Below are 25,060 nucleotides of genomic sequence, written 5' to 3'. Positions count from 1 at the left end.
ATTTAAATGCCCCGGTCGTTCCTCCAAGAGGACAGCAACACTACCACATGACTGACAGAACACACCATTCTCAAGACTCTCACTGGAACCCCCCCTCATCTGCCATCCATGAATAGAACTGGTTTTCACTTCCAGCCAAAGCACGATAAGTCTTCATTCTTGGAAGCACAGCTAGGCATGGCGGTTTGGGTCTGTAACCCTTGCACTCAGGGAGCCGGGGTAGGAAGAAACAGGAAAGAAGATAAGGAAAATAACTTGTATGCCAGTGATTTCTGATGCAGGGTTTTATTAGAACCAGAGCTGACTGCCTCTTGAAAAACAAATCTCTGGGTTTAGAATGGAAGGCAACAGAACAAATTCCACTTGATAATTCAACTCTATCAAACTATCAAATGACACATCAATTCCTTTCGCCTATTATTTGGCCATTATATAACAAGTCATTAACAGAAACACATAAACCAAAGCCTTGTTCTCTAATCATGAACTTTTCTTACATTGTGTGTGTGTGTGTGTGTGTGTGTGTGTGTGTGTTGCAATGCTGGGGATGGGACTCAGGGCCTGTTTGTTAGGCAAGCAAGCACTTTGCCAGTAATCTGAACCCTAGCTCCAACTTTTCTTAGATTTTTAAAATAAAAATAATTCCAGCTAACATTGCTCAGACACCATATGCATTTGTCATGGATTCAAAAGTTAACTGTAAGCCTCCTAAATTTATAGATCTTTCCTGAAATGACTCTCACGAGTTCATTCAATTTTTATCAGTTTCGTTTAGGGCCTATCTGCCTTGCTGTGCCTAAACAGAAGACACTATTAAAACACATTACTGATTCCCAGTGAGACTACAGTGCAAGCGGGTCTGTGAGCGCCCATGTCCATCTGTGAGCCAGGAGGGTTCCATGTGATCAGTTTCTCTCGGAAGCCTGAACCTGTGGCTTGACCTTCTTTGCAGCTTCCAGAACAGAAAGTGGGTTCACTTTGTCTCCAAATTCTTTTTCTCGATGCTCAAGGAGAATGCCCTAAAGCAAAAACAAGAGAGAACATCAGTCCTCACTCTGAGCTGTTCCTCGGATAAACAATGAGCACAGGCTGTCGGTCAGTCACACCTCGAGCTCAGGTAGCAGAGAGCCCAGGCTCAAATCAAGCCTGGGGCCTGCCCCTGAAGAGGGCGATCTTCCAGGGAGGTGCACTGCAGGACCACATCGAAACACAGGGAGACAGGAAGGCAGGCAAGGTTAATTACAACAAGGCTGTGTCAAAAGCTTCCCCCGTGATGAAACACAGTACATAGTCAGGATGTGTACAGATAGAGAAGCAGGTTAAAAGACATTTCAGCTGCAGGGAGGAGAATGAAAACACAGAAAGACCCCAGAAGTAGAGCTCAGAGGCCACTTTGATGGGTGTCAAATGAGTATCTGAGGAGGCGGCTCACTCCTTCCTTTTATCTTCCTAGGAAATGTGAAGCTCCATTTCAAATACCATGAAACATACACACATGTAGGGCACCCCAAAGTTACCCGAAAGTAGTAAAAATACATATATATATATAAAGAAATTTGAAATCAGCATCAGGGAATCCAGTAAATGAAACTCATCTTAAATTTTAGAAAAATCCATAACACATCTGTTGTTATAAAGAATTATAAAGGGAGCCGGGTGGGGTGGCACACGCCTTTAATCCCAGCACTCGGGAGGCAGAGGTAGGAGGACTGCCATGAGTTCAAGGCCACCCTGAGATGACGGAGTTAATTCCAGGTCAGCCTGGACCAGAGTGAGACCCTACCTCAAAAAAAAAAAAAAAAAAAGAAGAATTATAAAGGAAAGAGAAAGGAAGGGAGGAGGGTACTTAATAGGTTGGTATTGTATATATGTAAGTACAATGATTGAGATGGGGAGGTAATATGATGGAGAATGGAATTTCAAAGGGGAAAGTGTCGGGGGGAGGGAGGGTACTACCATGGGATAGTTTTTATAATCATGGAAAATGTTAATAAAAATTGGGAAAAGAAAAAAAAAGAATTAAAAAAATCTTCTCACCACTCTGTGATGTCGAGGGGGAAGGAGGTCAGGGAATTATATCTACTTGCTCAACAAAGCACAGGGCAGACTGAATATGCCAAGGAGGGATAAGAAATAGCCCAGGGAGATGGATGGCGTGCACTAAGTGAAGCGCGAAGCCACCAGCCCTGCCCAGCACTTGTCTGTAGTAGGGGAAGGAGGGCTCCACTCACCTCCCATTATTTTACTGTTTTAGAATTTTCTTCACTGTGTATTCATTTAATTAATGTAGGAAGGCTGCACATCTTATTATTACCAAAAAAAAAAAAAATTACACTAAGTGGCACCTGGCATCCTGGAACTGCAAAAACTCTCCATTCAAGAAGAACCGAGCTGGGCACGGTGGCGCACGCCTTTAACCCCAGCACTCAGGGGCAGAGGTAGGAGGATCACTGTGAGTTCAAAGCCAGCCTGGGACTACATAGTGAACTCCAGGTTAGCCTGGGTTAGAGCGAGACCCTACCTCAAATGATAAATAAAATAAAACAAACTGAGGCAGATCTTCATGCTCAGCCAGCCCAGTCTTCCACCAGGAGGAGGACGCCAAGAACTCCAAGGAGAACCAACAAACACCACGCCCAGCCGTACCAGGAATGTGTCAGCCGGGCCATGAGTACCAGGTGAGTCATTACCAGGCAAGAAAGGGCTGGCAGGTGGGCCAAACCCTGCCCTAGAGGCCAGCACAGGAGGCAGAGGTGGGAAGAGCAATGGAGCTCCACAGGGTTCCAGAGGGAAAGAGAGGGGCAGCCGCCTTTTAGGGAAGTGGCTTGCCCAGGTGTAAGCGAGGCGTATCTAGAAAGGGTGGTAAGGGGCCACTTCTGAAGAAATCCATGGGCTGAGTGGGGCTGCAGCTCTGGAGCTGGCCACGCTGAGCTGCTTCGGTTCCACTCCACTGCTCGCTAGCCACAACTCTGGCTGCCTCGTTCCATACCTTCAGGCCGATCGAACTTAACATCCCAGGCTGGTCCGTAGGAAGACACGAGATCGCATACGTGGGCACCCAAAATAACGCAGGCACTCCTAGGCAGCTATGACCACTGACACTTTTTTTTTTTTTTTAATTTTTATTTATTTATTTGAGAGCGACAGACACAGAGAGAAAGACAGATAGAGGGAGAGAGAGAGAATGGGCGCGCCAGGGCTTCCAGCCACTGCAAACGAACTCCAGACGCGTGCGCCCCCTTGTGCATCTGGCTAACGTGGGACCTGGGGAACCGAGCCTCGAACCGGGGTCCTTAGGCTTCACAGGCGAGCGCTTAACCGCTAAACCATCTCTCCAGCCCCTTTTTTTTTTTTTTTTTGAGGTAGGGTTTCACTCTAGCTCAAGCTGACCTGGAATTCACTAGGTAGTCTCAGGTTTGCCTTGAACTCATGGTAATCCTCCTACCTCTGCCTCTGGAGTGCTTGGGATTAAAGGTGTGAGCCACCATGCCTGGCTCCCAACACTTTAAAAACAAATAATTTCTTTATTTGTAAGGAGGGAGGGGGTAGAGACAGAAAGAGAGGTATGCCACAGCCTCTTGCCACTGCAAATTAACTCCAGATACATGTGCCACTTTGTGCATTTGGCTTTATGTGGGTACTGGGGAATAGAGCCCCAGGCTATATCAGGATTTACAAGCAAGCACCTTTAACGGCTGGACCATCTCTCCAGCGCAACCACTAAGACAAATTTTGACATATTTATCAGAAAATCAGTAAGCAAGTTTTGATCAAATCAGACACTATTTAACACTAAGTTCTACTACAGACAAGCAAGAGCGATTATCAAAGTATAAAAGGAAGAGATCAGAAAGAAAACCTACAACTCAAGCATTTCTGTTCCCATTCTAATCTCTCCCAAATTGGTAACAAACCTCAACAATGCACATGGATCCTATTTTCCTGCATATGCCCATGTCACGTCCACTGCGGAGGCAAGCCAGAGGTTAGCCCCAGTCTCCAGGTCCCCTTGCCCTATCTCTCTTAGTCCATGGCTCCCTGGGGGTGATGGGGGGGTCACCACAGTCCCACTGTCCAATGTGGAGCACCTGCCTGCCTCACAAGCCTGCAGAGGTTTTGTCTCTCTTTCCTATCCCCTTCCTCAGCCTCCCCCACCCACTCCACTGACTCTGAGACCCCACGGTCACAGCTCCCCTCAGCCTGGCCACAGAAGAGTTGGTTATCCTTCTCTGCATAGCCCTGATACCAAGACCCCCAAAGGAAAAGCATGGTCTGCCAGGATCCCCCCTCCCCCAGCCCACTCCACCTCATCAGAAGCGTCTTATCCCTTTTCCCCTCTTCACTGTTCATCATCCATTCTTTTTTTTTTTTTTTCTGGTTTTTTGAGGTTTAAGGTAAGGTCTCACTCTAGCTCAGGCTGACCTGGAATTCAGTTTCAGAGTGGCCTCGAACTCACGGTGATCCTCCTACCTATGTCTCCTCCCAAGTGCTGGGATTAAAGGTGTGCACCATCACACCCAGCTATCATCCTTTTTTTTTTTTTTTTTAATGGCCAGGAATGTGGTGATTGAGTAAATTCATAAACACAGTAAAAATGACACTTCTGATTGGGGACAGAAAACAGAATCTGAAGTCAGAAAATGTGAGCTCAGGCCTCGTCAGGGTCACACTGGGCTGAGCTCACTGGTAAAGCTGCTTACCCCTCAGCCTCAAGTTCATGGTCTACAGCCCGATCAGACTGCCTTGAACTGTAACTGGGAAGCCTGAGGGGCCGTGTGATCAGTGGCGATTGCCCTCCTGGCCCTCTCTCATGCCAAGTGGCTTTCAGGAAGGAAGGCTGGGAAACTCCAAGCACAATGCTCCCCTTGTCAGCCCCTGATCAGGCCTGCTGAGAACACTGAGAATTTACCTGTTTTCCTGATCCCATCACAAAAACTCCCCCGAGGATGAAGCCTTCGCCTTCCAGGTTTCCAGAGAAGCCCCCGTTCCAGGCCCGGAAAGAGTTGTACCACACGCCCAGACGAACGAGCCCCATCAACATCATCTTCCGCTTCTGTGGACCATAGAACCTTTTCTATGGGGCAAGAAAGATGCCGCGTGAGCAGCCTGGGGTGCCTTCCTTCCCCAGGAGAGAAGCAAAAAAGCCCCAAAGCCTACTGCTTCAAGTTCTCTCTCCAACCCAACACATACTACCCAGCTCTGCCCAGGGTCACGGACTACATGGGGAAACAGAACTCTGCCCACTTCAGCTTCTTAAACTGTCCTCTTCATTCACTTTGCTTTTGCGCTGTGGGGAGCCCAGGGCCCTGCCCATACCAACTGAGCTACATCTCTCGCTCGCGGCTCAACTTCTGGCCTCAAGGTCGAGCCACCCTGGAGAAGGATTGAAGCCACTGTGCCTCTCCCCTCTGTTCTTACACCTGTAGAGTGTTACGTTCTGCAGGGGAGATTGAAGAAGGGAGAGAGAGCTGTACAAATTAAGGGATGGGAGTTTGTTAGGGCCTGCACATGCACGGTGGGGGGACCTCACTCTGCTGTGTCATACTACAGGCAAGGCTCCACCCAGAAGGCTGGGGAAACCCTTCAAGACCACCTCAGCTGAAGGGAAGGCTGGTCTCCAGTGCCAGACCCGACCTTGCCTGGGTCGGTGAACTCTCCCAACTGAGCATCGTCTCCAGCAGACTGGGTCCCGTAAGCTCACCTTTTCATCCAGGAAGACTTCCCCTTTGAAGTAGGGCTGGAAGTCTTTCACTTCTGTCCCAACCTGTTCCTTCACCACAGCATAGAGGGGGACACCCAGCTCATCCAACTTGGGCTTCAGGGAGGACAAGTCTGCGGCTTCCTGTGGAAGACAGGGAGATTCAGGGGCACAAGCTCCTGGCGCATTACAATCTGTAGTCCATCTCTTCCCCCCTCAAGCCTGCAGCAAGGCTGGCACCAAGCAGAGGAACAGAGGTGACAAAACACCAGAAGCAAGTCAGACCTGTGTAGCTCAGTGTGTGCCTGTCCCAGATGGACTAAAGGTCTCAGGACAGGGTACTATGTGGCCTCCTCAGCCTGGTCTTGTCTTCTTGTGGTGTGGGAAGGAGAGACAGGCCCTGGGAGCTATTTCCAAAGATGTACTCCATCCTCAGTGTTTCTTTCCTCTTATATCCCAGCCTCTCTCCTGCACTGGGCCAATCTAGTCCAAAGGCCCATCACACACAAACATGTAAGCCACGTGGCCATGGCCTCTATTTTTCTGTACAAGGAGCTCCCTTCCCCTGCTGTGACCTTCTCTCCCTTTCCAGCTCAGAACCAACCTGCTGGAAAGGGATCCCTGTTCTAGAAGGATTCCCCAGACCCCACCTCCTACACATTTCATCTTCCACTTGTGGCTGCTTTGGGCTAAGCCCGCCTGCTGACACTGGGTGTTGCCACTTCAATTCCCATTTGCCTTCCAGGTAGGGAAGATGGCTCAGCAGCTCAAGTGAAGGCTCTTGCTTGCAAGCCTGCTACACTCACACTTTAGCAGCCATGTGAAACTAGAAGCGTGAGGTTCTAATCCCAACGCACCTACAGCGGATCCAGGAGAAGCCAAAAGCTCACAGACAGCAGGGGCAAAGGAGACCCTGTCTCCAAAGAAGGTGGAAAGGGAGGGGAAATGCCCAAAGGTTGTCCTCTGATCTCCACACACACTGTGGCGCCTAAGTGCCCATACGCATATCATACGCATACATATGCGTACACATAAGTAAATAATAAAAAAGAAAATTTTAAAAATCAATTTAAGAAGAGAACTGGGCTAGAGAGATGACTCGGAGGTTAAGATGCTTGCCTGCGAAGCCAAAGGACCCAGGTTTCATTCCCTGGAGCCCACATTAGCCAGAAGCACATGCTTCCATGCTTCTGGAGTTCATCTGCAGTAGCTGGAGGTCCTGGCGCACCCACGCTCTCTGTCTGCCTCTCCCTCTCCTTCAAATAAATAAGCATTAAAAAAATTAAGAATCAATAGGAAATCCTTTCAAATGCAGCCTGCTCACCGCTGACACAAACATGCTAGTGCATGGGGCAACTGTAGTTTGCTTTTGCAGTTATTTTTTTAGAACATGAGAAGGATAGCGAGGTGAAGAGGAAGAACTGATTATAACACACTTATCAAGAGCCTCAGTGAGAGGCAAACTGTGCCCTGGAGCAGAGATGAGGGGCTACAGTGTGAGGAGGACCAGGAGCGCCTGAGAGAGAGGCTTCACATGGCCTTCGCTGGGCTCCTGACTCAGAGTATGCTGCTACACACAGCCATTAAGAGGAAACTGAGTCATACAAATCCTCCCTGGATTTCTCCAAATAACTCAGCCTGCCATCCACCCACCTTTCTGGATACCATAAGCATACACAAAACACAGTGCCAGGGCACAGACTGGCACGCAGGGAAATCGGTTGCAATTATGGAAAGCCGTTGCTCCTGGAACCTTCTCAGTTTTGCTGGCCCCAACAGGTCAAGTCAAAACAGCTTCCATGATGCTGTCTGGAAGCATCACCAATTTGCAATCAAAAGCCCCGAATCTAGACTCCACCTCCACTGGCAAGGAAGATGAAGCATCCCCAGAGGTGACCAGGACGAAAGGCCTGCGACCTGTGAATATGCTATGCCACATCACATGGCCGGGTGGGGGGAGGAACTGAGGCTGAGGTCTGAAACTCAGCCTGCCCATCAGCTGCCTTTCAAGCAAGAAGGTCCAGGGTCCTTAAAGGTGAAGACAGAAGCAGAAAGCCAGTGCCCTAGAGTACATGTGGCGATGACTTGACCAGCTAATGTTGAGTTTAAAGAAAAAAGTGGAAAGAGAGCCGGAGAGATGGCATAGTGGATAAAGCCTTTACTGCCCAAGCTGGAGTATCTGAGTTTAATCCCCAGATCCCACATAAAACACTGGAAGCCAGGGTGGGCTTGTGTAATCCCAACACACTGATGGCGAAATGAGAAGCAGAGATTGGAGAATGTCCCAGAAGCTCACGGTTAGCGCAGCAAAGAACAGCACAGTGTGAATCCAGTGACGAGCCCTGCCTCGAATGAGGCGGACAGGTGGGGACAGACCTGGAAGAGTCCCCTGTCTTCCATGTGTGTGCGTGCATGCGGGCAAACACATACACACACGCACACACACATGCACGCATGCACACACATGAAGATTAAATTTAAAAATAGAAAGAAAAGTCAAACACTAAAGCATATTGGTGGCCTCCTCAAAAGCTAAGACCCTATTGCTGAAGACACCATATGTTGCTAACACAGAGCACAGAGAGAACCTCTGGAATTCAGAAGAAAGCCAGTCTCCAGACAGCCTGTCTAGTTCTGGAAAGCGTTACATGAGCAACTGGGGAAAATTGGCCAACGGTGGTCTGAGCATCCAGAGGTCGGAGCTACACAGAAGCAGACACCCTGACATGATGTATATGCCAATGCAATAGTGGCACACAGCCTCAGTGGGTAACCAACAGCTTTTCAATTGGCCAAGAGATCTGCTCAGTGTAAAGGAACCCATATCTGGAATTAGGAAAGAAATTTTAATCCTATGGAGACAAAAATTATGCTCTCCAGTGTCAAGCTTTCACTAGTCTTTGGCTAAAAGAGGGGTTACATACATCAAATTCTCCCTAAATTAATAATGCTTATCCCATTTAAACTATGCTGACTTCACTCTCTGTTACAGAATCTGTTCTTCTTTTTCAGAAGGTAGCGAGACCAGAGGAAATAAGCTATCCCTCGCACTTCAGCCAAGCCACAGCTGAAACCACAGAGGAAGTGGGGAGACAAGCAAGAGCTCTGCTTCCATGCTGAACCTGAAAATCAGTGCCAAGGGTGTAGGAGACAGACCCTGAGGATACTCAATACCTACCAAAGCAGAGACCCAGAGGCTCCTCAGAGCTCATCACTGAAGTAGACTTAAAACTCACCCATCACAGCTCAAGGAATTTTGTGGAAGAGTGGGCAGAAAGATTGTAAGATCTATAGGTTAAGACATCATGCCCACAGGCATTCCCTCCCTCCAAAATAACTGACTACTGCTCTCACAATGCATAAACTCCACCCCCATGGGGAATACCTGCAACCTCAGCAAGGAGCATCTCCAATGGAATGGGGGGCAGGGACAAGGGAAAAGAGAGTACCCAACACGCAATATATCCATACAAGACATCTTGCTAATAATAATAATAATAAACATTTAAAAGAAAAAGAATTTTGGTGGCCTCTAGAAGCTGGAAATGGCAAAGAAGCAGAACCCTGCTACAGCCTCCAGGGGGAAATGCAACCAGATTCCACTTGGGAATTCTGACCTCCAGCACCGTAAATAATTGTGCTGTCAAAGCCCTGTGTGGTGAAAGGAAGTTAACAGACCTCAGCAAGCAGCTTTGCTTGTTGTAATCTTTGTGCCACTCTCTCCTCCTCTGTAATGAGAGCAGTAACAGCAGGCTGTATGTCCAAGAGAACGCTGAGGAGTCAATGGGATAAAAGAGTTGTCCTGCTGGAAGCGTGCTGCAGGCGTCCTGTGCGGCCCACTGCATACGTGAATTCCTCACCACGCAAGCAGGAAAGAGACAAGCGGGACAGAGAAGCTCCTCAGGGCTTGGCTGGGTAGCCAGAAGAACGAGGATAATAACCCACAGGGCCGAGACATCTACTTGGGAAGTAGGGTATTTCTCAAGGGCACTGAACTCCAACCCATTTTCTCTGTGCAAAGTAGAGAGCTCAGAACTTGGGGTTTCTGCTATCAACTGGGCAGACCACCAAACCACTCTGGCCCTCTTTATAGAGTAGATGGGCCCAGGTCACGGCAGTGTATCTAGCATTTTGGTAGCATTTTGTGATTGAATAGTTCCCATCAGCTTCCTGGATATATTTCCTCCCTATTGAAATGGCTTCCCAGAAGGGGCAACCTGGAGCCAACCCATAAGTGATCCCCAGTGTTCCCCAAGCTTTTATGGAGAATGCAGCCACATCAGCAGTGATTGGAACCCTGCTGAGTCAGGCACTCTGAGAGCACACAGGGAGACAGATGGAAGAGGTATGGGGACCATGGCCGTGGGCGCCAGGTGAGTCCTGAGGGGGGGCAGGCAGGCATGTTCGAAAGTGCTGAGTTCATTCATCACAGATGGGGGCTGACCATGGGGTCTCAGCAGCTCCCCAGATCCACATTTCAATAAACTCGCATCTGTGTGCAACATTAGAAACACAGAACTGGCTTCTGTCCCCACTCTGACTTAGAAGGGACAGCAGTGCAGGGACATAGTTGCTGCGACACTGGGCAAAAGGCGTGAGAAGTCACCGGTGTTACTTAACCTCACCATGAGAAGAGAAGAGGTATTAAGAACGGGAGCAGATACCCTGTGTGGGTGGCTGTTACTGACTGCAGAAGTCAAAGAATATTAAATGCAAATACCAGTGCCAGGGACAGGATGCCTTCCCATGAGCTGCTGGTCAGGGAGACCCTGAGGTAACCCCCAAAACAATAAAGACGATGGACACTGCTGTTGGTTGCCCACCAGAAGTAGATGCTAAGACCCTATTGCTACAGAAACCACATGCTCTGACTGCGGGACACTGAGAAGCCAAACTAGACTGAGCCGGAAGCGTTCCTCCTGCTGGATGACTTTAGTGCTGGAAAATACCGTGCATGCTGCCAGGAGAGAAAAGACATCAACAGTCTCACTCTGCTTTGGACCCTGCATGCTATACCACTGACCTGGCAGGCAACATGTGCCCACTGATGCAAAAGGGGCATGGCTGTTACAGGGGTAACCAACTGCTTTCTGACTGGATATGAGGATCTCTCCATAGGATGGATGGAGACCATATATATATATATATATATATATATATATATATATATATATATATATATATATACATACACATACATATATACATACACACACACACACACATATATATATGCCTAGTACTATAAACCAGACCAAACCATGGCTAGGGAGGTCACAGACCCTGGTAGGGAAGTTAATGTTACCGTCTTGAGAAATAGACAAGACATGGCTGCCAAATGCCTCCCAAAGGCTTTGTGTCTACGCCTATAGATTAGCGCTGCCCTCAGCTTTGGTCAGAGAAGCTTCTCTTTGTCGTGGGTGGTGGTTAATGCAGAGACTCACAGCGGGTCAAAGGGTGACTACAGAATGCTCAGCCTAAATGAGATATACACAAAGACATAGTATCTGCCTATATCCGTGTCCATATCCTATCTAGCTAGCTAAGCTACATTGCTCCCTCCAAACCTCAGGGAACATGGCAGAAAAGAGGTGGAAAGAATGTAGCAGCAGCAGGAAGAGGAGGAGTGTTGCAGAACACTGTCTTCTGGACATGACAGGGTGGGTTGCACGCATGAACTCATAGCAGCCGTGGTTACGTGCACACGATTAGGCTAGTCACCACTCTGTCATGGATGAGGGAGGGGCTCACAAGGTCCTACCCCTCCCTGAGGAGCTGCTGGAAATTAATGGGGGCTGGGTGAGGAGGACCTATTTTCTTCAGCAGTGCAGCCAGTGGTGTATTGCCTATGCTCTGGTAAATAACCTTCTGCCCACCATCATGGAAACAACCCTCATTAAACTCACTGGGTCACATCCTCCCAAAAACACATGAAATAAAAGTAGGGTAAGTTGGGAAGAGGAAGAGGTTTAGTGAGAATGGAACAAAGAGAGTAATGGGAGTAAATATGATGAGACATTATATAAATGCATGGAGCTGTCAAATAAATAAACAAAAACTAAGAACAGGGGCTGGAGAGATTGCCTAGTGGTTAAAGTGCTTTCCTGCGAAGCCTAAAAACCCAGGTTCTATTCCCCAGTATACACAGGCCATATGCACAAGGTGGTGCATGCATCTGGAGTTCATTTAAAGTGGCTAGAGGCTCTAGTGTGCCCATTTTCTCTCTTTCTCCATCTGCCTCTTTATCTCTCTCAAATAAATAATTTTTTTTTTTTTGGTTTTTCAAAGTAGAGTCTCACTCTAGTCCAGGCTGACCTGGAATTCACTCTGTAGTCTCAGGATGGCCTCGAGCTCACAGCGATCCTCCTACCTCTGCCTCCCTAGTGCTAGATTTAAAGGCATGCGCTACCACACCTGGCTAAATAAAATATTTTTAAGAAAGAGAAAAGGATGCCAGAACAAATGCATACAGCAGATAACAGAGAGCAACCCAGTGCTGACCAGACTCTAGGGCACCTGTAAGTCCTTGGTCCTGGATGGAAATGCTCCAACCCTCCCGTCAGGATCTGTTTCAGGTCCTACTGAGAGACTCACCGCGCGACAGAGAAAGCAGCCCGGCCTCCGCACGGCCATGATCACAGCTCCATTCTTTTCCCATAGCTCCTTTGCCTTGAAAGTCCTTGGTTCTGAGAGAGAAGGAATAAAGTCAAGATCTCAACTCTGGCCTGGCGCAGCCCCAACTCCTGAACTACACAGAGCCAAGCCAAGGTCAGAACCAGGAGCAGGAGGGAACCAGGATGAGCCCTTCCCACACGGGAAAGGAAGTACAGGCAGGGAAGGCTCGGCTTCTTGGGGAAAGCTAGTGCAGTTTTAGAATGCTCATGCACACTCCAAAGGCCCTTCCCCAAGAAAAGTTACCTTCAACCTGAGCACTATAAACTGCAGTGTTTCTGCCAAAACAGCAATCTGTAAAATACTGTAGGGCCCAAACTGAGAACATCTTATACTTTGACAAAAAAAAAAAAAAATTCTTAAAAGCACATTTAAAGGAATTAAATAAACAAAAGAAAATTAGATTAAAGTAAATATGCTTTTTTTTTTTTTTTGAGGTAGGGTCTTGATCTGGCCCAGGCTAACCTGGAATTCACTATGTAGTCTTAGGGTGGCCTCAAATTCACAGCCATCCACCTACCTCTGCCTCCCAAGTATTGGGATTAGAGGGGTGTGCCACCATGCCCAGCTTAAATACGTTTCTTAAAGGTGAACGCCACAACACCCAGCTGTTTTTTTTTTTTTAATTTACTTATTTGCAAGGGGAGAGAATGAAATTATATGTGTATGCCGGGGTCTCTTGCTGCTGCAAACAAACTTCAGATGCATGTGTCACTTTGCGCATCTGGCTTTAGGTAGGTACTGGGGAATTGAACACAGGCCATCAGGCTTTGCAAGCAAGCACCTGCTGAGCCATCACCCTAGCCCATGAACAGAATAAGGTGGCAGGTGTCCATCAAGGCAATGTGAAGCACTTAGTAAGGGCTCAGGGTGTATGTCACTTTATCACTGCATTTCTGTAAAACTATTTTTTAATGTATTTTATTTATTTACTTGAGAGGGAGAGCGATAGAAAGAGAGAGAGAATGAGTGCACCAGGGCCTCTAGCCACTGCAAACGAACTCCAGATGCATGTACCCCCTTGAGCATCCGGCTTATGTGAGTCCTAGGGAAATGAAACAGGGTCCTTTGGCTTTGCAGGCAAATGCCTTAACGGCCAAACCATCCCTCCTGCCCTGTCACTGAATTCCTTAGGAGCATCCATGTCGCTGCAGGGGGCAGTGTGCACCAAGGAGGGGAGGGGCAGAGCAGCCCTGAGAAGTGCTGGCTGAGCCAAGCACCTCACTAAGATGGCCTACTGGGCACATAAGAGCCTCCCTCTGAGACACTCAGCTGCCCCAGTGTTTACGAAGCAAACACCCACCAAAGCTGGGCACCATTAATGCCACCGAGCCTCGAGCTAATCCAGAGAGCACAATGTAAAGGGTAGAGCTGCCGTGGTTAGGACAGACTCACAACTACCCATAACGACCCACGAAGGCCCCAGATGGGCTGAGGGGAGGCAGTGTTCTAAAGTGTGGCCGCAGGAGCCTCCAGGGGCCTTGCAGCTCCATCACAAACAGGGGCTGACCGTGAGGGGTCAGCAGCACCCCACAGTCCCACTGGCCTGTGCCAATCCTTACCAGGCCCTGTGCTGCTGTGGAGATCCCCTAAGCCTTGGGTTCCCCAGAATACTCTCTGATAGGGCTGGCTGACTATGTGACGGCTTAGTATTATTACTACCTATGAAGGAGCAGTTTGTCATTTCACTTAGAGACACAGTAATGGAATGAAACATGAATTTTTTGTTTTCTTTTGTTTTTTGAGGTAGGGTCTCAACTCTAACCCAGGCTGATCTGGCATTCACTATGTAGTCTCAAGGTGGCCTTGAACTCACCGTGATCCTCTTACCTCAGCCTCCTGACTGCTGGGAGTAAAGGCATGCGCCACCATACGTGGCTGAAAGATGACTTTGATCAGTAAAAGAGCAAATAGAAACTAATACCAAGGTCACATCTATGTAACGATATGTTCGCGTGGAAAGGAATACACCAATGTAAAGAATGTGTTAGGGTAAGAGAACTACCAGTAATTTTAAGAATGTTATTAAGTTTTCTCTAATGTTGTCTTTTCAATAAAGCATAGAGCAAGCTTAGGAAGAAAATAAAATGTGAAGCACCTTGGAAAAAGTACTGAGACCATCGCGGTCACTTCTCACCTTTCTCCAGTGTTTTCAGGTCTGTGTCTTCCAGGTACTCGAGGGCGGCTTTCTGAGGCTTGGACAGAAACATGTCTGTGTTGGCCAGGAGCAGTGCCAAGGCGGCGGCACCCACGGCTCCGGCACCAATGGACCACATCCCCATGGTGAAGAAACTTGGGTCCTGGAGAAAAGACATTTCTGGAGATTGAGAGGAAGGAAGATGTTACTGTTCCCACGGACAGCCTGGAGCGCGGCCGCCTGGAAGGCTCTGGCAGGCCCGGGGTGGGGCAAGGCCTGCAGCGTCACACGCGGGCTCGGTAGGACTGCTTAGCAGCCTGTCTGGGGTCCATCATCAGAGCCTGGGGACAGCACAGGCACACGGCTCGCAGTGCCCCCAGGAGCTCACTAGAGCGTCAGGGGTGAAGACAGAGAGATGACAGCTCTGCTTCACGGTGCCACCTTCCCTCCAGCGCTCCTGACCAAGGCCTGGTTCTATTTCACAGCTGAGTGGCGGGTAACCCAGAGAACACCACCCTAGGTAGGGACTGCTTTCTCACTCTGATCAGAGGATAGCGGGTGTTGTTACCCTTTCTTCTTTCCTCTTTAGTTTAAGAATCTCCCAGACAGAAACAAAGGCCACATTCTATTCATGGAAGTCCCGCCAGTACCCAGCAGGGCCTCACTCAGAATAGGCAGGCTATCTCAGTAAATTCCCCCCAGCTGAGAATAGCTTTCTTTACTCAGTGTAGAAATGAAACAAGCTCCTGTTAAGAACAAAACAAAGAAAACAATTTAAATAGAGGCAATATATAAAACCCACAGCTCACAAGAAAGCAGATATTCTCCAAAAGCCTGTCACCTACAGATGGCCACCGTCAAACACCAATATCTAAGGGGCGGGGGGAACTTTCCTCTTGTGAACAGAGCTGCATTGATGTCTGCTGAGTGGAAGGGAGTCAGGTTTATATTGCGACAGAAGGAGCAACGAGTGGTGTCAGAGGAAGCTGGGCCAAAGGTGCCTCGCCACGGGGAGGGGACTCTTGACTGCAGCGGACACCAGGAAATCTGGCCCAATTCCAGCCTTGTTCCTAGCTGGGGGCATCACGGCTTCACGGGAAAGGCTCCCTCCAGCTGGGAATCCTTGTGCCTCGGGGTAACAAATTCCGGAAGCAGTCCATTCCCGTAACAGCAGTCAGGAACCCATCGAGCCTGCCTTCCCCGGACAACCACCTACAACATGGGTTTGTTTCCATCTGGCTTCCAGGCCACCTGAGGCTCTCGTGTTTCTTGGTGCCTTCCTCACTGGGACAGCTCTGGGGTGGGAGAAATCCACCCTAACCTTAAATTCAACTCTCCCTCATCAGGATTTGACCTGAGGGGATTTCTCCAAAGATCAAGCAAAGGTCCAGAAATCCATGTCACTTCAGAGGGAGGGGGCTGCGAGGGAGGAGGTGTAACCAGTGGTTGGGACTTTGGGAAAGAGCGGGGAAGCCAGACTAGCGCTGAGGTCTGCCTAGGAAACTCGGTTTTGCTTTATGAAAGAAATGGCAATCCAGACCTTGTGGTTTAGGCCTGTGATCCTTGCTACTTGAGGGGACAAGGCAAGTGGATCATGAGTTCAAAGCCAGCCTAGGTAACTTAGTGAGGCCCTATTTCAAAGTCAGATGTAAAATAAGGGCTGGAAGAGGAAGAAGAGGAGGCCACTGTGGGCCTCCGGAGGCGTGAGGACCGCTCGGGTGAAGGGCTCCAGCTGGCAGGGGAGACTCTTAGCCACACTCCACAAAATGTGAGCTGTGGTCAATGGGGTCACCACAAACGAGTGCTGAAATGAGGAAGACTGACGAATCTCCACAGGCCTGCTTTCAATTCTTTCATGTGGGCAAAGTTACATATTACCGGCTTATAGTTCACTGAACAATAAGGAGGAAAGTCACAGCTCTTGGCCACCTGCTGTGAACTGGCGACTCCACACGCGAGGCCGGGGACAACGTGCGCACCTTCATGCATTCGAGCAAAGGCTCTGGGTACGGTGCACGGGTGGTGCCGTGTGCTCTCAGGTACGTGGACGCTTCTGCGTCAGAATGCCCAGGCCAGCTTGCATGTGCTCTACAGATGGGCTCCTGGCACACGGCAGTGCATTCAAGAGGGCCGGGGACCGCACATCCCTTCCAACACCGCTGACTGCATTGCAGGCAAACAGGCTCCGACCCTCCAACGACAAGCGTGTAGCGCGCTTGCCTAGTGAGCACAGCCAGAAGAATTCAACTCACTGTTTATTTCCAAGCATTGATTTAGCACTGGCCTGCTGGCTAAACGGCAGGTTGGGAGAGCCTCATCTGACACACGCCATCCTCTAGGAAAGACAGGCTCCGTGCACCAGCAACCAAAAAGGCAGGTAAGACGGTGAGGCAGCTTGGCAAAGTGTGCACACGTAGGCTACGGTAACATGGGGACCGGTGCCAGTCTGGGCAGCCACAGAAGCACAAAAGGCTGGGGGAGGTGCTTCTGGAGCTGGCGTGGGACACAGGTCCCAGCGTGGGAGTGTGGCCTGGCTAGGAATGACTGAACTCGGTGTCGTGAGCTGTTCTGAGCAGGGGGGTGAGAGGTTGGGGAGGTGGAAAACCAACTGTTGCTATCTTTACCAGAAGCAGCTGGGACCACTCACAAGAGACCCTAGACTCATGAGAGGGCCTGTTAACATTCCCCCACAGAAGGGAGGTGGGGAGGGCCACAGACCCTCACCTGAACTCTCAGATGCCCCCTATGGCAGCTGTACATGATGATGCATGGATGTCTTGTGGTGGTGGGGGGGTGACGGAGCATGGGGGGGACAATCAAGGGACAGGGCTCGGGAGCTCCATCTATGCAGCTCTAAAGGAGCGGTCATCATCTATGTTGGGATGAGACCTTTCAGTGACTCGGCTGCAGCAGGGTCTCCACACTCCTGGGAGTAACCGCTCGCCCAGGCTCTGTACGGAAGCCCAATAAACTCATCGGTTCACCAGGTGGATTCGGGTGGAATTGGCCTTTAGTCTACTGGGGGTGCCCTGCCCGGGGAAGCAAACACTTTCTTGCTATCTTCTCTCCAGAAGAGACCTCACACAACACCAGGAGAGGCATAGACTGATTGGGCAAGGAAGGGGGGCAAATGACGGTGCCGAGGTACCCAGAAAAGGCAAATTCACTTGTCCCAAAGGTTCTCATTTTCCTACCTCGAGCCTAAGGGTGGGGGTACAAGATCCAAGCTTCAGAGCCACTTCAGGAGTGCTGTTTTCTCTTCCTTACCCTTCGCCTTTTCCCCGACCCCCGGCTATGATCTAGGATTTATGTTCAGGGTCACCCCTCTGTGTGGCACCAAGCTGAGCCACTGGGCCTTTTCCGCAGTACTGGTGAGAGGCAGGCCTCCATGAACATGGCATGCTGCTCTCAGGGGGCCTCTACCAGGTGGCCCTGGTGCCAGTGATACTAGTGAAAAGTGACACCTGGGAACAAATTTCCAGGCCGTGCCAAGTTCCCATTGCTCAAAACAACTATCTCTCCTGGCCTTTCAGCCTCAGCAGAGCCTGAGTCCGTTATTTCCATCTATACAGGAGGAGAGGGAGAGGCACTTTAACACCTGGACAGACCGTGCATTGCCACATGGGCCTCCAAGACCCCTAACCAGAGAAACAGGGAAGCTAGTGACCATGAACTTCCTGTCACTTGACATACAGAGCTTAAGTCCATTCCATCAGCAGTTGTGAGGCCGAGCCTCTCCTGGATGCAGCAGCCAACACTGGGGCTTCTAGAAATTCAGTAACTGCTCTGGTGTCACAGAGCTAGCAGGCAGTATTGCCATCTGGCCCGGGGTCAGTAGGAACAGGACTTCAAAGCCTACACTCTTTCTGCTGTCATACATTCAGAAGTGGTTTGGTGGAGGTCAAGGCCATGTTCCCTTTTGTCTTAAGGAGAATTAGAAGAAAAAAAAAAAAAGAGAGAGAGAAACCACTTATTATTTTTTTAAGTCATCAAATGCAGTCCCACCATGTCTGCACTAAAGGAAATTTACCATACACCAGATGTCCTTTCTCTTTCCTCCCTTTGGTCCCCTTCCTTTAAGGAGAGAGTCAGCCTCTCCACAGGGTTGTTTACGGAAGAGGCAGCCCCCACCTGCCTGCCACAGTCCCGCAGTCCCCAGGAGAGTCTTATCTGAGCCTCCCTCCCCACACACCGTGAAACAGGATAAGAACGCACCCGCTGTGGCAGCTCTGGTCTGGAGGGGACTGGGAGTGTGTGGTGGGGGCCCAGGTGGGCTCCCCAAGCCAGGCTACTGCCATCCTCCTTCCCCAGGCCCATTTTCTCAACTCCAGAGTGAGGGAGGTGACAAGGCTCCTGAGGTTCCAAGGACATCCTCTGATGCCCTCAGCAGTGGCTCACGGCGGAGCCCCGGTCATCAGTGGCCCTCCTTGCCATGGCCACCTGCCCACTCTCCTGCTCTGAGCCCACCTCTTTGCACCAGGTGCCTCCCCTCCCCGCACAGATCCTCCAGCAGGTCCATCCTGGGAACAGAACTCACCATCTGCAGCGTCCACACCCCGGCTTCTGCTGACAAAAGCAGCCAGATCCCAGAGTGAGCAGTCAGGGTGAGCAGGCACGGGGCGGGGAAGACTGGAGGTGGGGCTTTGCCCCTAAGCTCAGCCACTCCACACGCAGGACTGGCCTTCCTTGGCTGCCAATGGTTAATCTCTAGAAAATATCAGTGGACAGCGGCCAAGGGCCCCTAGCCCTTCAAAAACACTGAGCAAAGTTTTGAGTCACTTGCAGTCATGCAGTCTGTAACATTTCTTAAGTGCCAGCAGACTAGACTCCCTTCTGCTGAGGGCACAGATGGGGTGTGGAACCCTTAACACAGGCTAGGTGTCACACAGACAGCACCAGAGGGGAAGAGGTCCTTTCTCCATGGCTTCTGCTCTCTCACCCATTCCTCACCCCACTCCCACAAAGCCAGCTGGCCCACCAAGGACCCTTACCCACTGTCTAGTCATCACCTCCATTCTCTTTCCCTGTACCTCAATGGCTTTCTCTCAACACCCACACACTTCCTGGATGACCTTACTTCACCTACCACCTGAATATTGCTTTCCAAGTCCCCATTCCTGTTAGCTTTGCTTTATAATATTTTATTTTTATTTATTTATTTGAAAGAGAGAGAAAGAGGCAGAGAGAGAGGAAGGAAGGAAGGGAGAATGGCATGCCAGGGCCTCCGGCCACTGCAAACAAACTCCAGATGCAGGGTCTACTTTGTGCATCTGGCTTATGTGGGTCCTGGGGAATTGAACCTTGGTCCTTTGGCTTTGCAGGCAAGTGCGCTAACTGCTAAGCCACCCCATTCCTGTTTCTAACTTAAAGTTTTATATTGGGTTTTTAAATATTTTTTATTTTTTATTTATTTGGGAGTGACAGGCAGAGAAAGTAGCAGAGAGAGAATGGGCGCTCCAGGGACTCCAGCTGCTGCAAACGAACTCCAGACACATGTGCCACCTTGTACATCTGGCTTATGTGGGTCCTGGGAAATCGAGCCTCGAACCGGGGTCCTTAGGCTTCACAGGCTAGCACTTAACCACTAAGCCATCTCTCCAGCCCTCATATTGGATTTTTTTAAAAAATATTTTAAAAAATTATTTTCAATCAGAGAAAGAGAATGGGCACACCAGGTCCTCTAGCCACTGCAAACAAATTCCAGACACATGAGCCACTTTATGCATCTGGCTTACATGGGTAGTGGGGAATTGAACCTGAGTCCTTAGGCTTCACAGGGAAGCACCTTAACCACTAAGCCATCACTCCAGCCTGTCCCCCGCCCCGCCCCTCCGTTTTTTTTTTTTTTCAAGGTAGGGTCTCACTGTAGCCCAGGCTGACCTGCAATTCATTAGGTAGTCTCAGGCTGGCCTTGAACACACCAGTGATCCTCCTACCTCTATCTCCTGAGTGCTGGGATTAAAGGCGTGCACCACCACACCGGGCACTTTCTCAGTTTTGGTAATAGTGTACACACATGTGCAAACACACATATGCATCTTTGCACACTGTGCAAATGGACTTCCATGCATTTGAGTTGCATATTTGTCTCCTCACTACAGAGGCATACTGTGAGGCGGGGGTTCTTCCCTGCATCTTCAGCATTTGATGTGGATCTTGAAATGAGCAGGCATTAAATATCTAATAAAGGGATTTGAATCTTACTCCTTAAACTTAAGCTAGGGCAGAGTTGGAACTGACAGCCACCCCGATGTCAGCTCGGTACGGAAGGGAATTTGGGACAATGATGATGGGCTGATGTTAGAGAAAACACCAGAGCTTGGGGCATAAGTGACCTTATGTTGGGCCCCAGCTCTGCAGCTGAGTGGCTAGGCAATCTGACATCAGCTGAGCCTGGCTTTCTTATCTCAAGAGACAGAGGAGGGCTGGAGAGATGGCTTAGTGGTTAAGCGCTTGCCTGTGAAGCCTAAGGACCCCGGTTCGAGGCTCAGTTCCCCAGGACCCACGTAAGCCAGATGCACAAAGGGGCGCATGCATCTGGAGTGGCTGGAGGCCCTGGAGTGCCCATTCTCTCTCTCTGCCTCTTTCTCTGTCTGTCGCTCTCAAATAAATAAATAAAAATAAACAAAAAAAAAAATCAAGAGACAGAGGAAGGGACTCGCTATTTATGTGAGGCTGTCCCAGTACTGACATCCACCCCATGACTGCAGCTACAAGGATCTGACTTCCAGAAAGCCATGCTGCTTGCGTGAGCACTCTTCTCTGACATGAGTCCCTGCCTGGCCAAGGAGCTGCCTCTGGGAAAGCACTGATAAAGTCTTAATAAAATTAAGCGGCAGCGCCGGGTGGGTTAACTCATGTCTGAAACAAGTAGAGGCAGCATCAGATTCTAAGCATCAAGGGAACACCTGGCCTGCCCAGCCTCACCCAGGGAACCCTCCCTCCTTAGGAGCTGGCCTGAGGCAGACAGAGAGAAAACCAGAAAGAAAAGTAAGAGGAAACAAAAGAAGAGTCATGTGGGCCTCTTGGCTTCGCCTCTGGCCCCAGAAGCAGGCTGGAAGGATGCTTCCCCAGTCTCCCAATCTCAGCTCTCCTCTCTCCCCATCTTAGCCCTCAAAGCTCTAGCTCACCCCTCCCCCATATCAAGTAAATGAGGAAGGGTCTGGCTAGTCTAAAGTCATAAGGTTTGAGCTGGAGAGATGGCCTTAACAGTTCAGGCGTTTGCCTGCAAAGCCAAAGGACCCAAGTTTGATTCCCCAGGACCCACGTAAACCAGGTCCACAAGGTGGGGCATGCGTCTGGAGTTTGTTTACAGTGCTTGGAGACCCTGGCGTGCCCATTCTCTCTCTTTCTCTCTCTCTCTCAAATAAATTAATAAAAGTAAAAATAAAAATAAAGTCCTGATTGGGCTTCTGTGTGAAAATGAAAATACTTAGTAGCAGAGGCCAATAAGTTAAAAAGGAGACATAAAGGGAAGAGAAAGGAAGGGAGGAGGGTACTTAATAGGTTGATATTGTATATATGTAAGTACAATGATTGTGATGGGGAGGTAATATGATGGAGAATGGAATTTCAAAGGGGAAAGTGGGGGGTGGGAGGGAATTACCATGGTATTTTTTTTATAATCATGGAAAAAGCTAATAAAAATTAAAATAAAAAAATAAAGTCCTAAGGGTGAGAAAGGGGTCTGTGGCTATATTGGGACTCAGGTTTAGGTCTCCCAACGGCCAGTCCAGACTGTTTAACCGGTGCTGGACGCTCAAGGTCCTAAGCAGCCTGCCTCGGACTAGGCCTCGAAGGCTAAGTCATTACAGAGGTTGTGAACGATGGAAAAGGAGCCCTGCGGGTCCTGAAACTTGATCAGCGGCCTCAAGCAAGCTGGAAAGAAGACTCTGCTGCAGAGTAAGGCATGTTGCCTAGACAGCACCCCAGCCCCTCCCGGCCCCATCTTTGGCAGGAGGCTCAAAGACCAGCGCCAAACATTTCCTGCAGGATCGCACTGCCCGTTCTCCGCTGAGAAGCTGGTCTGCGCTTTTCCTACCCACCGTCACAAGGCCCCATGAACTCTAGATGTCAAAGAGAAGGCTTGGACACACCAGCGTAGCAGTGCGATGAAGCAGTGAGCTAAAGGACACAGCATCGCACCCACGCGCGGACCCTGCCCACTTGCAGGGAGCTGTCACCCACTTGCTCCGCCCTGGCTAGAGTCAGAATTTGGAAGCAGAGGCACAGTAGATGACTACAAATCAGCTCCTGGGAAACGGGCCCAGCTGAGGGCAAAGGGGTGTGGGGTGTGGGGCTTAGGAACATCCTTTCCTCTGATCCTGGAGCTACAGAGCCCTTAAATGACCTGGCCATCTGGCCCCTCATCTGCAGGCTCAAAACTCACCCACTGTTTCAAGTGATATGAACACGGCAGGTAAGGGTGGTGCTACAAAAGAAAACGGGCTCTAGGAACCAAATCGTAAGCTGTCATCCTGACCCCCAACAGGCCAACCTATCCTATTCTTAGGGTCTTCTGATAAACAAGGGCATTTTTAGCTGGTCGTGGCAGTACACACCTGTAATCCCAGCAGGCTGACGCCGGAGGATGGTGAGTTCTAAACCAGCCTGTCTATCTAGCAAGACCTTATCTCAAAAAAAAAAAAAACGGGGGAGGGCATTTGGATGGACAGTCATAGGGAATGTTGAACTAGAACCATAGGAAACACAGCAGCACACTAGAGAATCAAGGGACATCGTTTTCTGGTTTTGGTTTTTAGCCCAGGCTGGCTTTGAACGTGACATCCTCCTGCCCCAGCTTGCCGAGTGCTGGGATTCCAGGCATGTGCCACCACAGCTGGCTTCACATTATCCTTCTCTTTGCGGGGCTCACATCCCCTTACTCCACGAGGGCAGGCGTCACGCTGAGCAGCAGACACCGAACACTAGCTGAGCCCCTCCAGTCCGGTCCCTGCAAGCCTGCCACCCAGGTGGAAGTTCTAGACGCGGATGGCGCCCCGGCTGGTGTCTGCCCTCCCTCTCCAGGGCATGCACTTCAGGCTATCCTTGCGCCAGCTCCATAGGCCTCCTGCACTGGCAGTGCCAGGGGAGGCAAAGGGCACTGCTCGCCAGGCTCTGTGTGCAAAGGCCGCTGAACTGAGAGGTGAGGCTGGCTTCTCTGGGGCAGAGACTGCCACATGAGCCTCACTCAAGGGTAACTCCGAGCCTTCACCTGAAGGCCCCAGGACAACCAAGCCAGGGGACGCGGGGCTACACCTTAGCTGTGTGTTGGAATTTATACTTGGGATCTTCCCGATTATGTATATTTTATATTATTTTATTTTAATATATTTGTTATATATATATATATTTGGTTTTTCGAGGTAGGGTCTCACTTTAGCTTCAGGCTGACCTGGAATTCACCATGTAGTCTCAGGGTGGCCTCGAACTCATGGCGATCCTCCAACCTCAGAGGCCTCCCGAGTGCAGGGAAAAGGAGACCCGTGCGCCACCACTGCCTACTCTCCCTTTGCCCGATTTTACGAGGCTCGTCATCCCTGAGGAAGACAGGGTGGGCACAGGTGCCTCTGGGAATAAAGCAAGCTAGGATCCGCGCCTTCCCAGGGCACACGCCGCAATGCAAGCTCTCGGAGGGACCTGACCGCCCCCCCACCCACACCCGCAGCCCACCCCGGCGAGCCGCGCACAGAAAGAAGGGCGCGAAACAGTCCCACTGCGAGGCCGGGACGGGGGACTCCGGGGTCCCCAGCGGGCGCCGCCGCTCGCGCGGCTCCAAAGCGGCTGCGCGCGGGCGCGGCACGGTCCCGGCCCCGACGCTGCGCCGCCCGCCCGCCCGCCCGCGTCTCCTCCACTCGCCCGGCCGCGGTCCTCACCTGCGCCCGCCGAGCCCCGCCTCCGCCGACGTCACGGGCCTCGCAGAGCTGCGCCGCCGCAGACGCCTCCCTCCCGCCCGCGCCGCGGCCCTCTCCCCGCCGGAACCCGGGCGCCCCGGAGCCGAGCCTGCAGCATGGGGCCCGGGGCGGCCCTGCGCCTGCGCAGCTCCGCCGCGACGCTCCCACGTGACCGCCCCGCCCCGCCCCCGCGGTCACCAGCAGCTGCGTGAGTGTGTGTGTGTGTGTGTGTGTGTGTGTGTGTGTGTGTGTGTGTGTGTGTGTGTGTGTATATATATATATATATATATATATAAACTTTTTGCTTATTTGCAAGCAGAAAAAGGCAGGTACATAGAGAGAATGGGCACGCTGTAGTCGCTGCAAACGAGCTCCAGATGCATGTGCCACCTTGCGCATCTGGCCTACTTGGGTGCTGGGGAATTAATTGAACCTGGGTCCTTTCGGCTTTGCAGGCAAGTGCCTTGACCGTGAAGCCATCTCTCTCCAGCCCGCCGCGGTGCTTTTCAACTTTGGTGGTCCTCAGGCGCGTGCTCCTGGGGTCCCTTTGTCCACTCCTCGGCCAGTGACTGGACACAGGCCCCTGACGTGCACTTGGAGGGCTCAGTTCTGATCTGATCCAGAAGTACCTGTTGGGTAGCCCCCGGATGGTCACCTTCT

At 50.5% G+C, this 25,060-nt stretch overlaps 1 protein-coding gene across 4 annotated transcripts; it reads right to left on the bottom strand.

The window, feature by feature from the left end:
- Positions 1-269: 269 nt before the first annotated feature.
- On the bottom strand, positions 270-24,461 carry Prxl2a (peroxiredoxin like 2A). 4 transcript variants are annotated; one of them, XM_045137102.1, is made up of 6 exons: positions 24,383-24,461; positions 14,508-14,670; positions 12,293-12,384; positions 5,702-5,842; positions 4,910-5,074; positions 270-1,019 (listed from the first exon to the last, which is right to left on the bottom strand). In XM_045137102.1, the coding sequence occupies exons 2-6, from the start codon at positions 14,650-14,652 to the stop codon at positions 906-908; spliced, it is 657 nt and encodes a 218-aa protein (XP_044993037.1). In that variant the 5' UTR covers positions 14,653-14,670; positions 24,383-24,461; the 3' UTR covers positions 270-905. The 4 variants fall into 4 exon arrangements, with proteins under 4 accessions (XP_044993037.1, XP_044993038.1, XP_044993036.1 ...); XM_045137103.1 differs by lacking the exon at positions 24,383-24,461 and adding an exon at positions 23,902-24,022; XM_045137101.1 differs by lacking the exon at positions 24,383-24,461 and adding an exon at positions 19,045-19,182.
- Between the last annotated feature and the right edge of the window lie 599 nt (positions 24,462-25,060).

Source organism: Jaculus jaculus, chromosome 18 (genome assembly GCF_020740685.1).
Source record: "Jaculus jaculus isolate mJacJac1 chromosome 18, mJacJac1.mat.Y.cur, whole genome shotgun sequence".
Taxonomy (NCBI): domain Eukaryota; kingdom Metazoa; phylum Chordata; class Mammalia; order Rodentia; family Dipodidae; genus Jaculus; species Jaculus jaculus.
This window is presented reverse-complemented; position numbering and strand designations above follow the sequence as displayed.

What these genes read in the sequence shown, in the direction of transcription:
- Prxl2a (XM_012948674.2), bottom strand. Translation starts at nt 14,685, where the DNA reads ATGTCTTTTCTCCAGGACCCAAGTTTCTTCACCATGGGGATGTGGTCC. An exon ending in GCTGCTTTCTCTGTCGCGCG is followed by an intron (nt 5,843 to 12,292) that starts GTGAGTCTCTCA and finishes TGTCTTCCACAG; the next exon opens with GAAGCCGCAGACTTGTCCTC. An exon ending in AAGTCTTCCTGGATGAAAAG is followed by an intron (nt 5,075 to 5,701) that starts GTGAGCTTACGG and finishes CTTGCCCCATAG; the next exon opens with AAAAGGTTCTATGGTCCACA.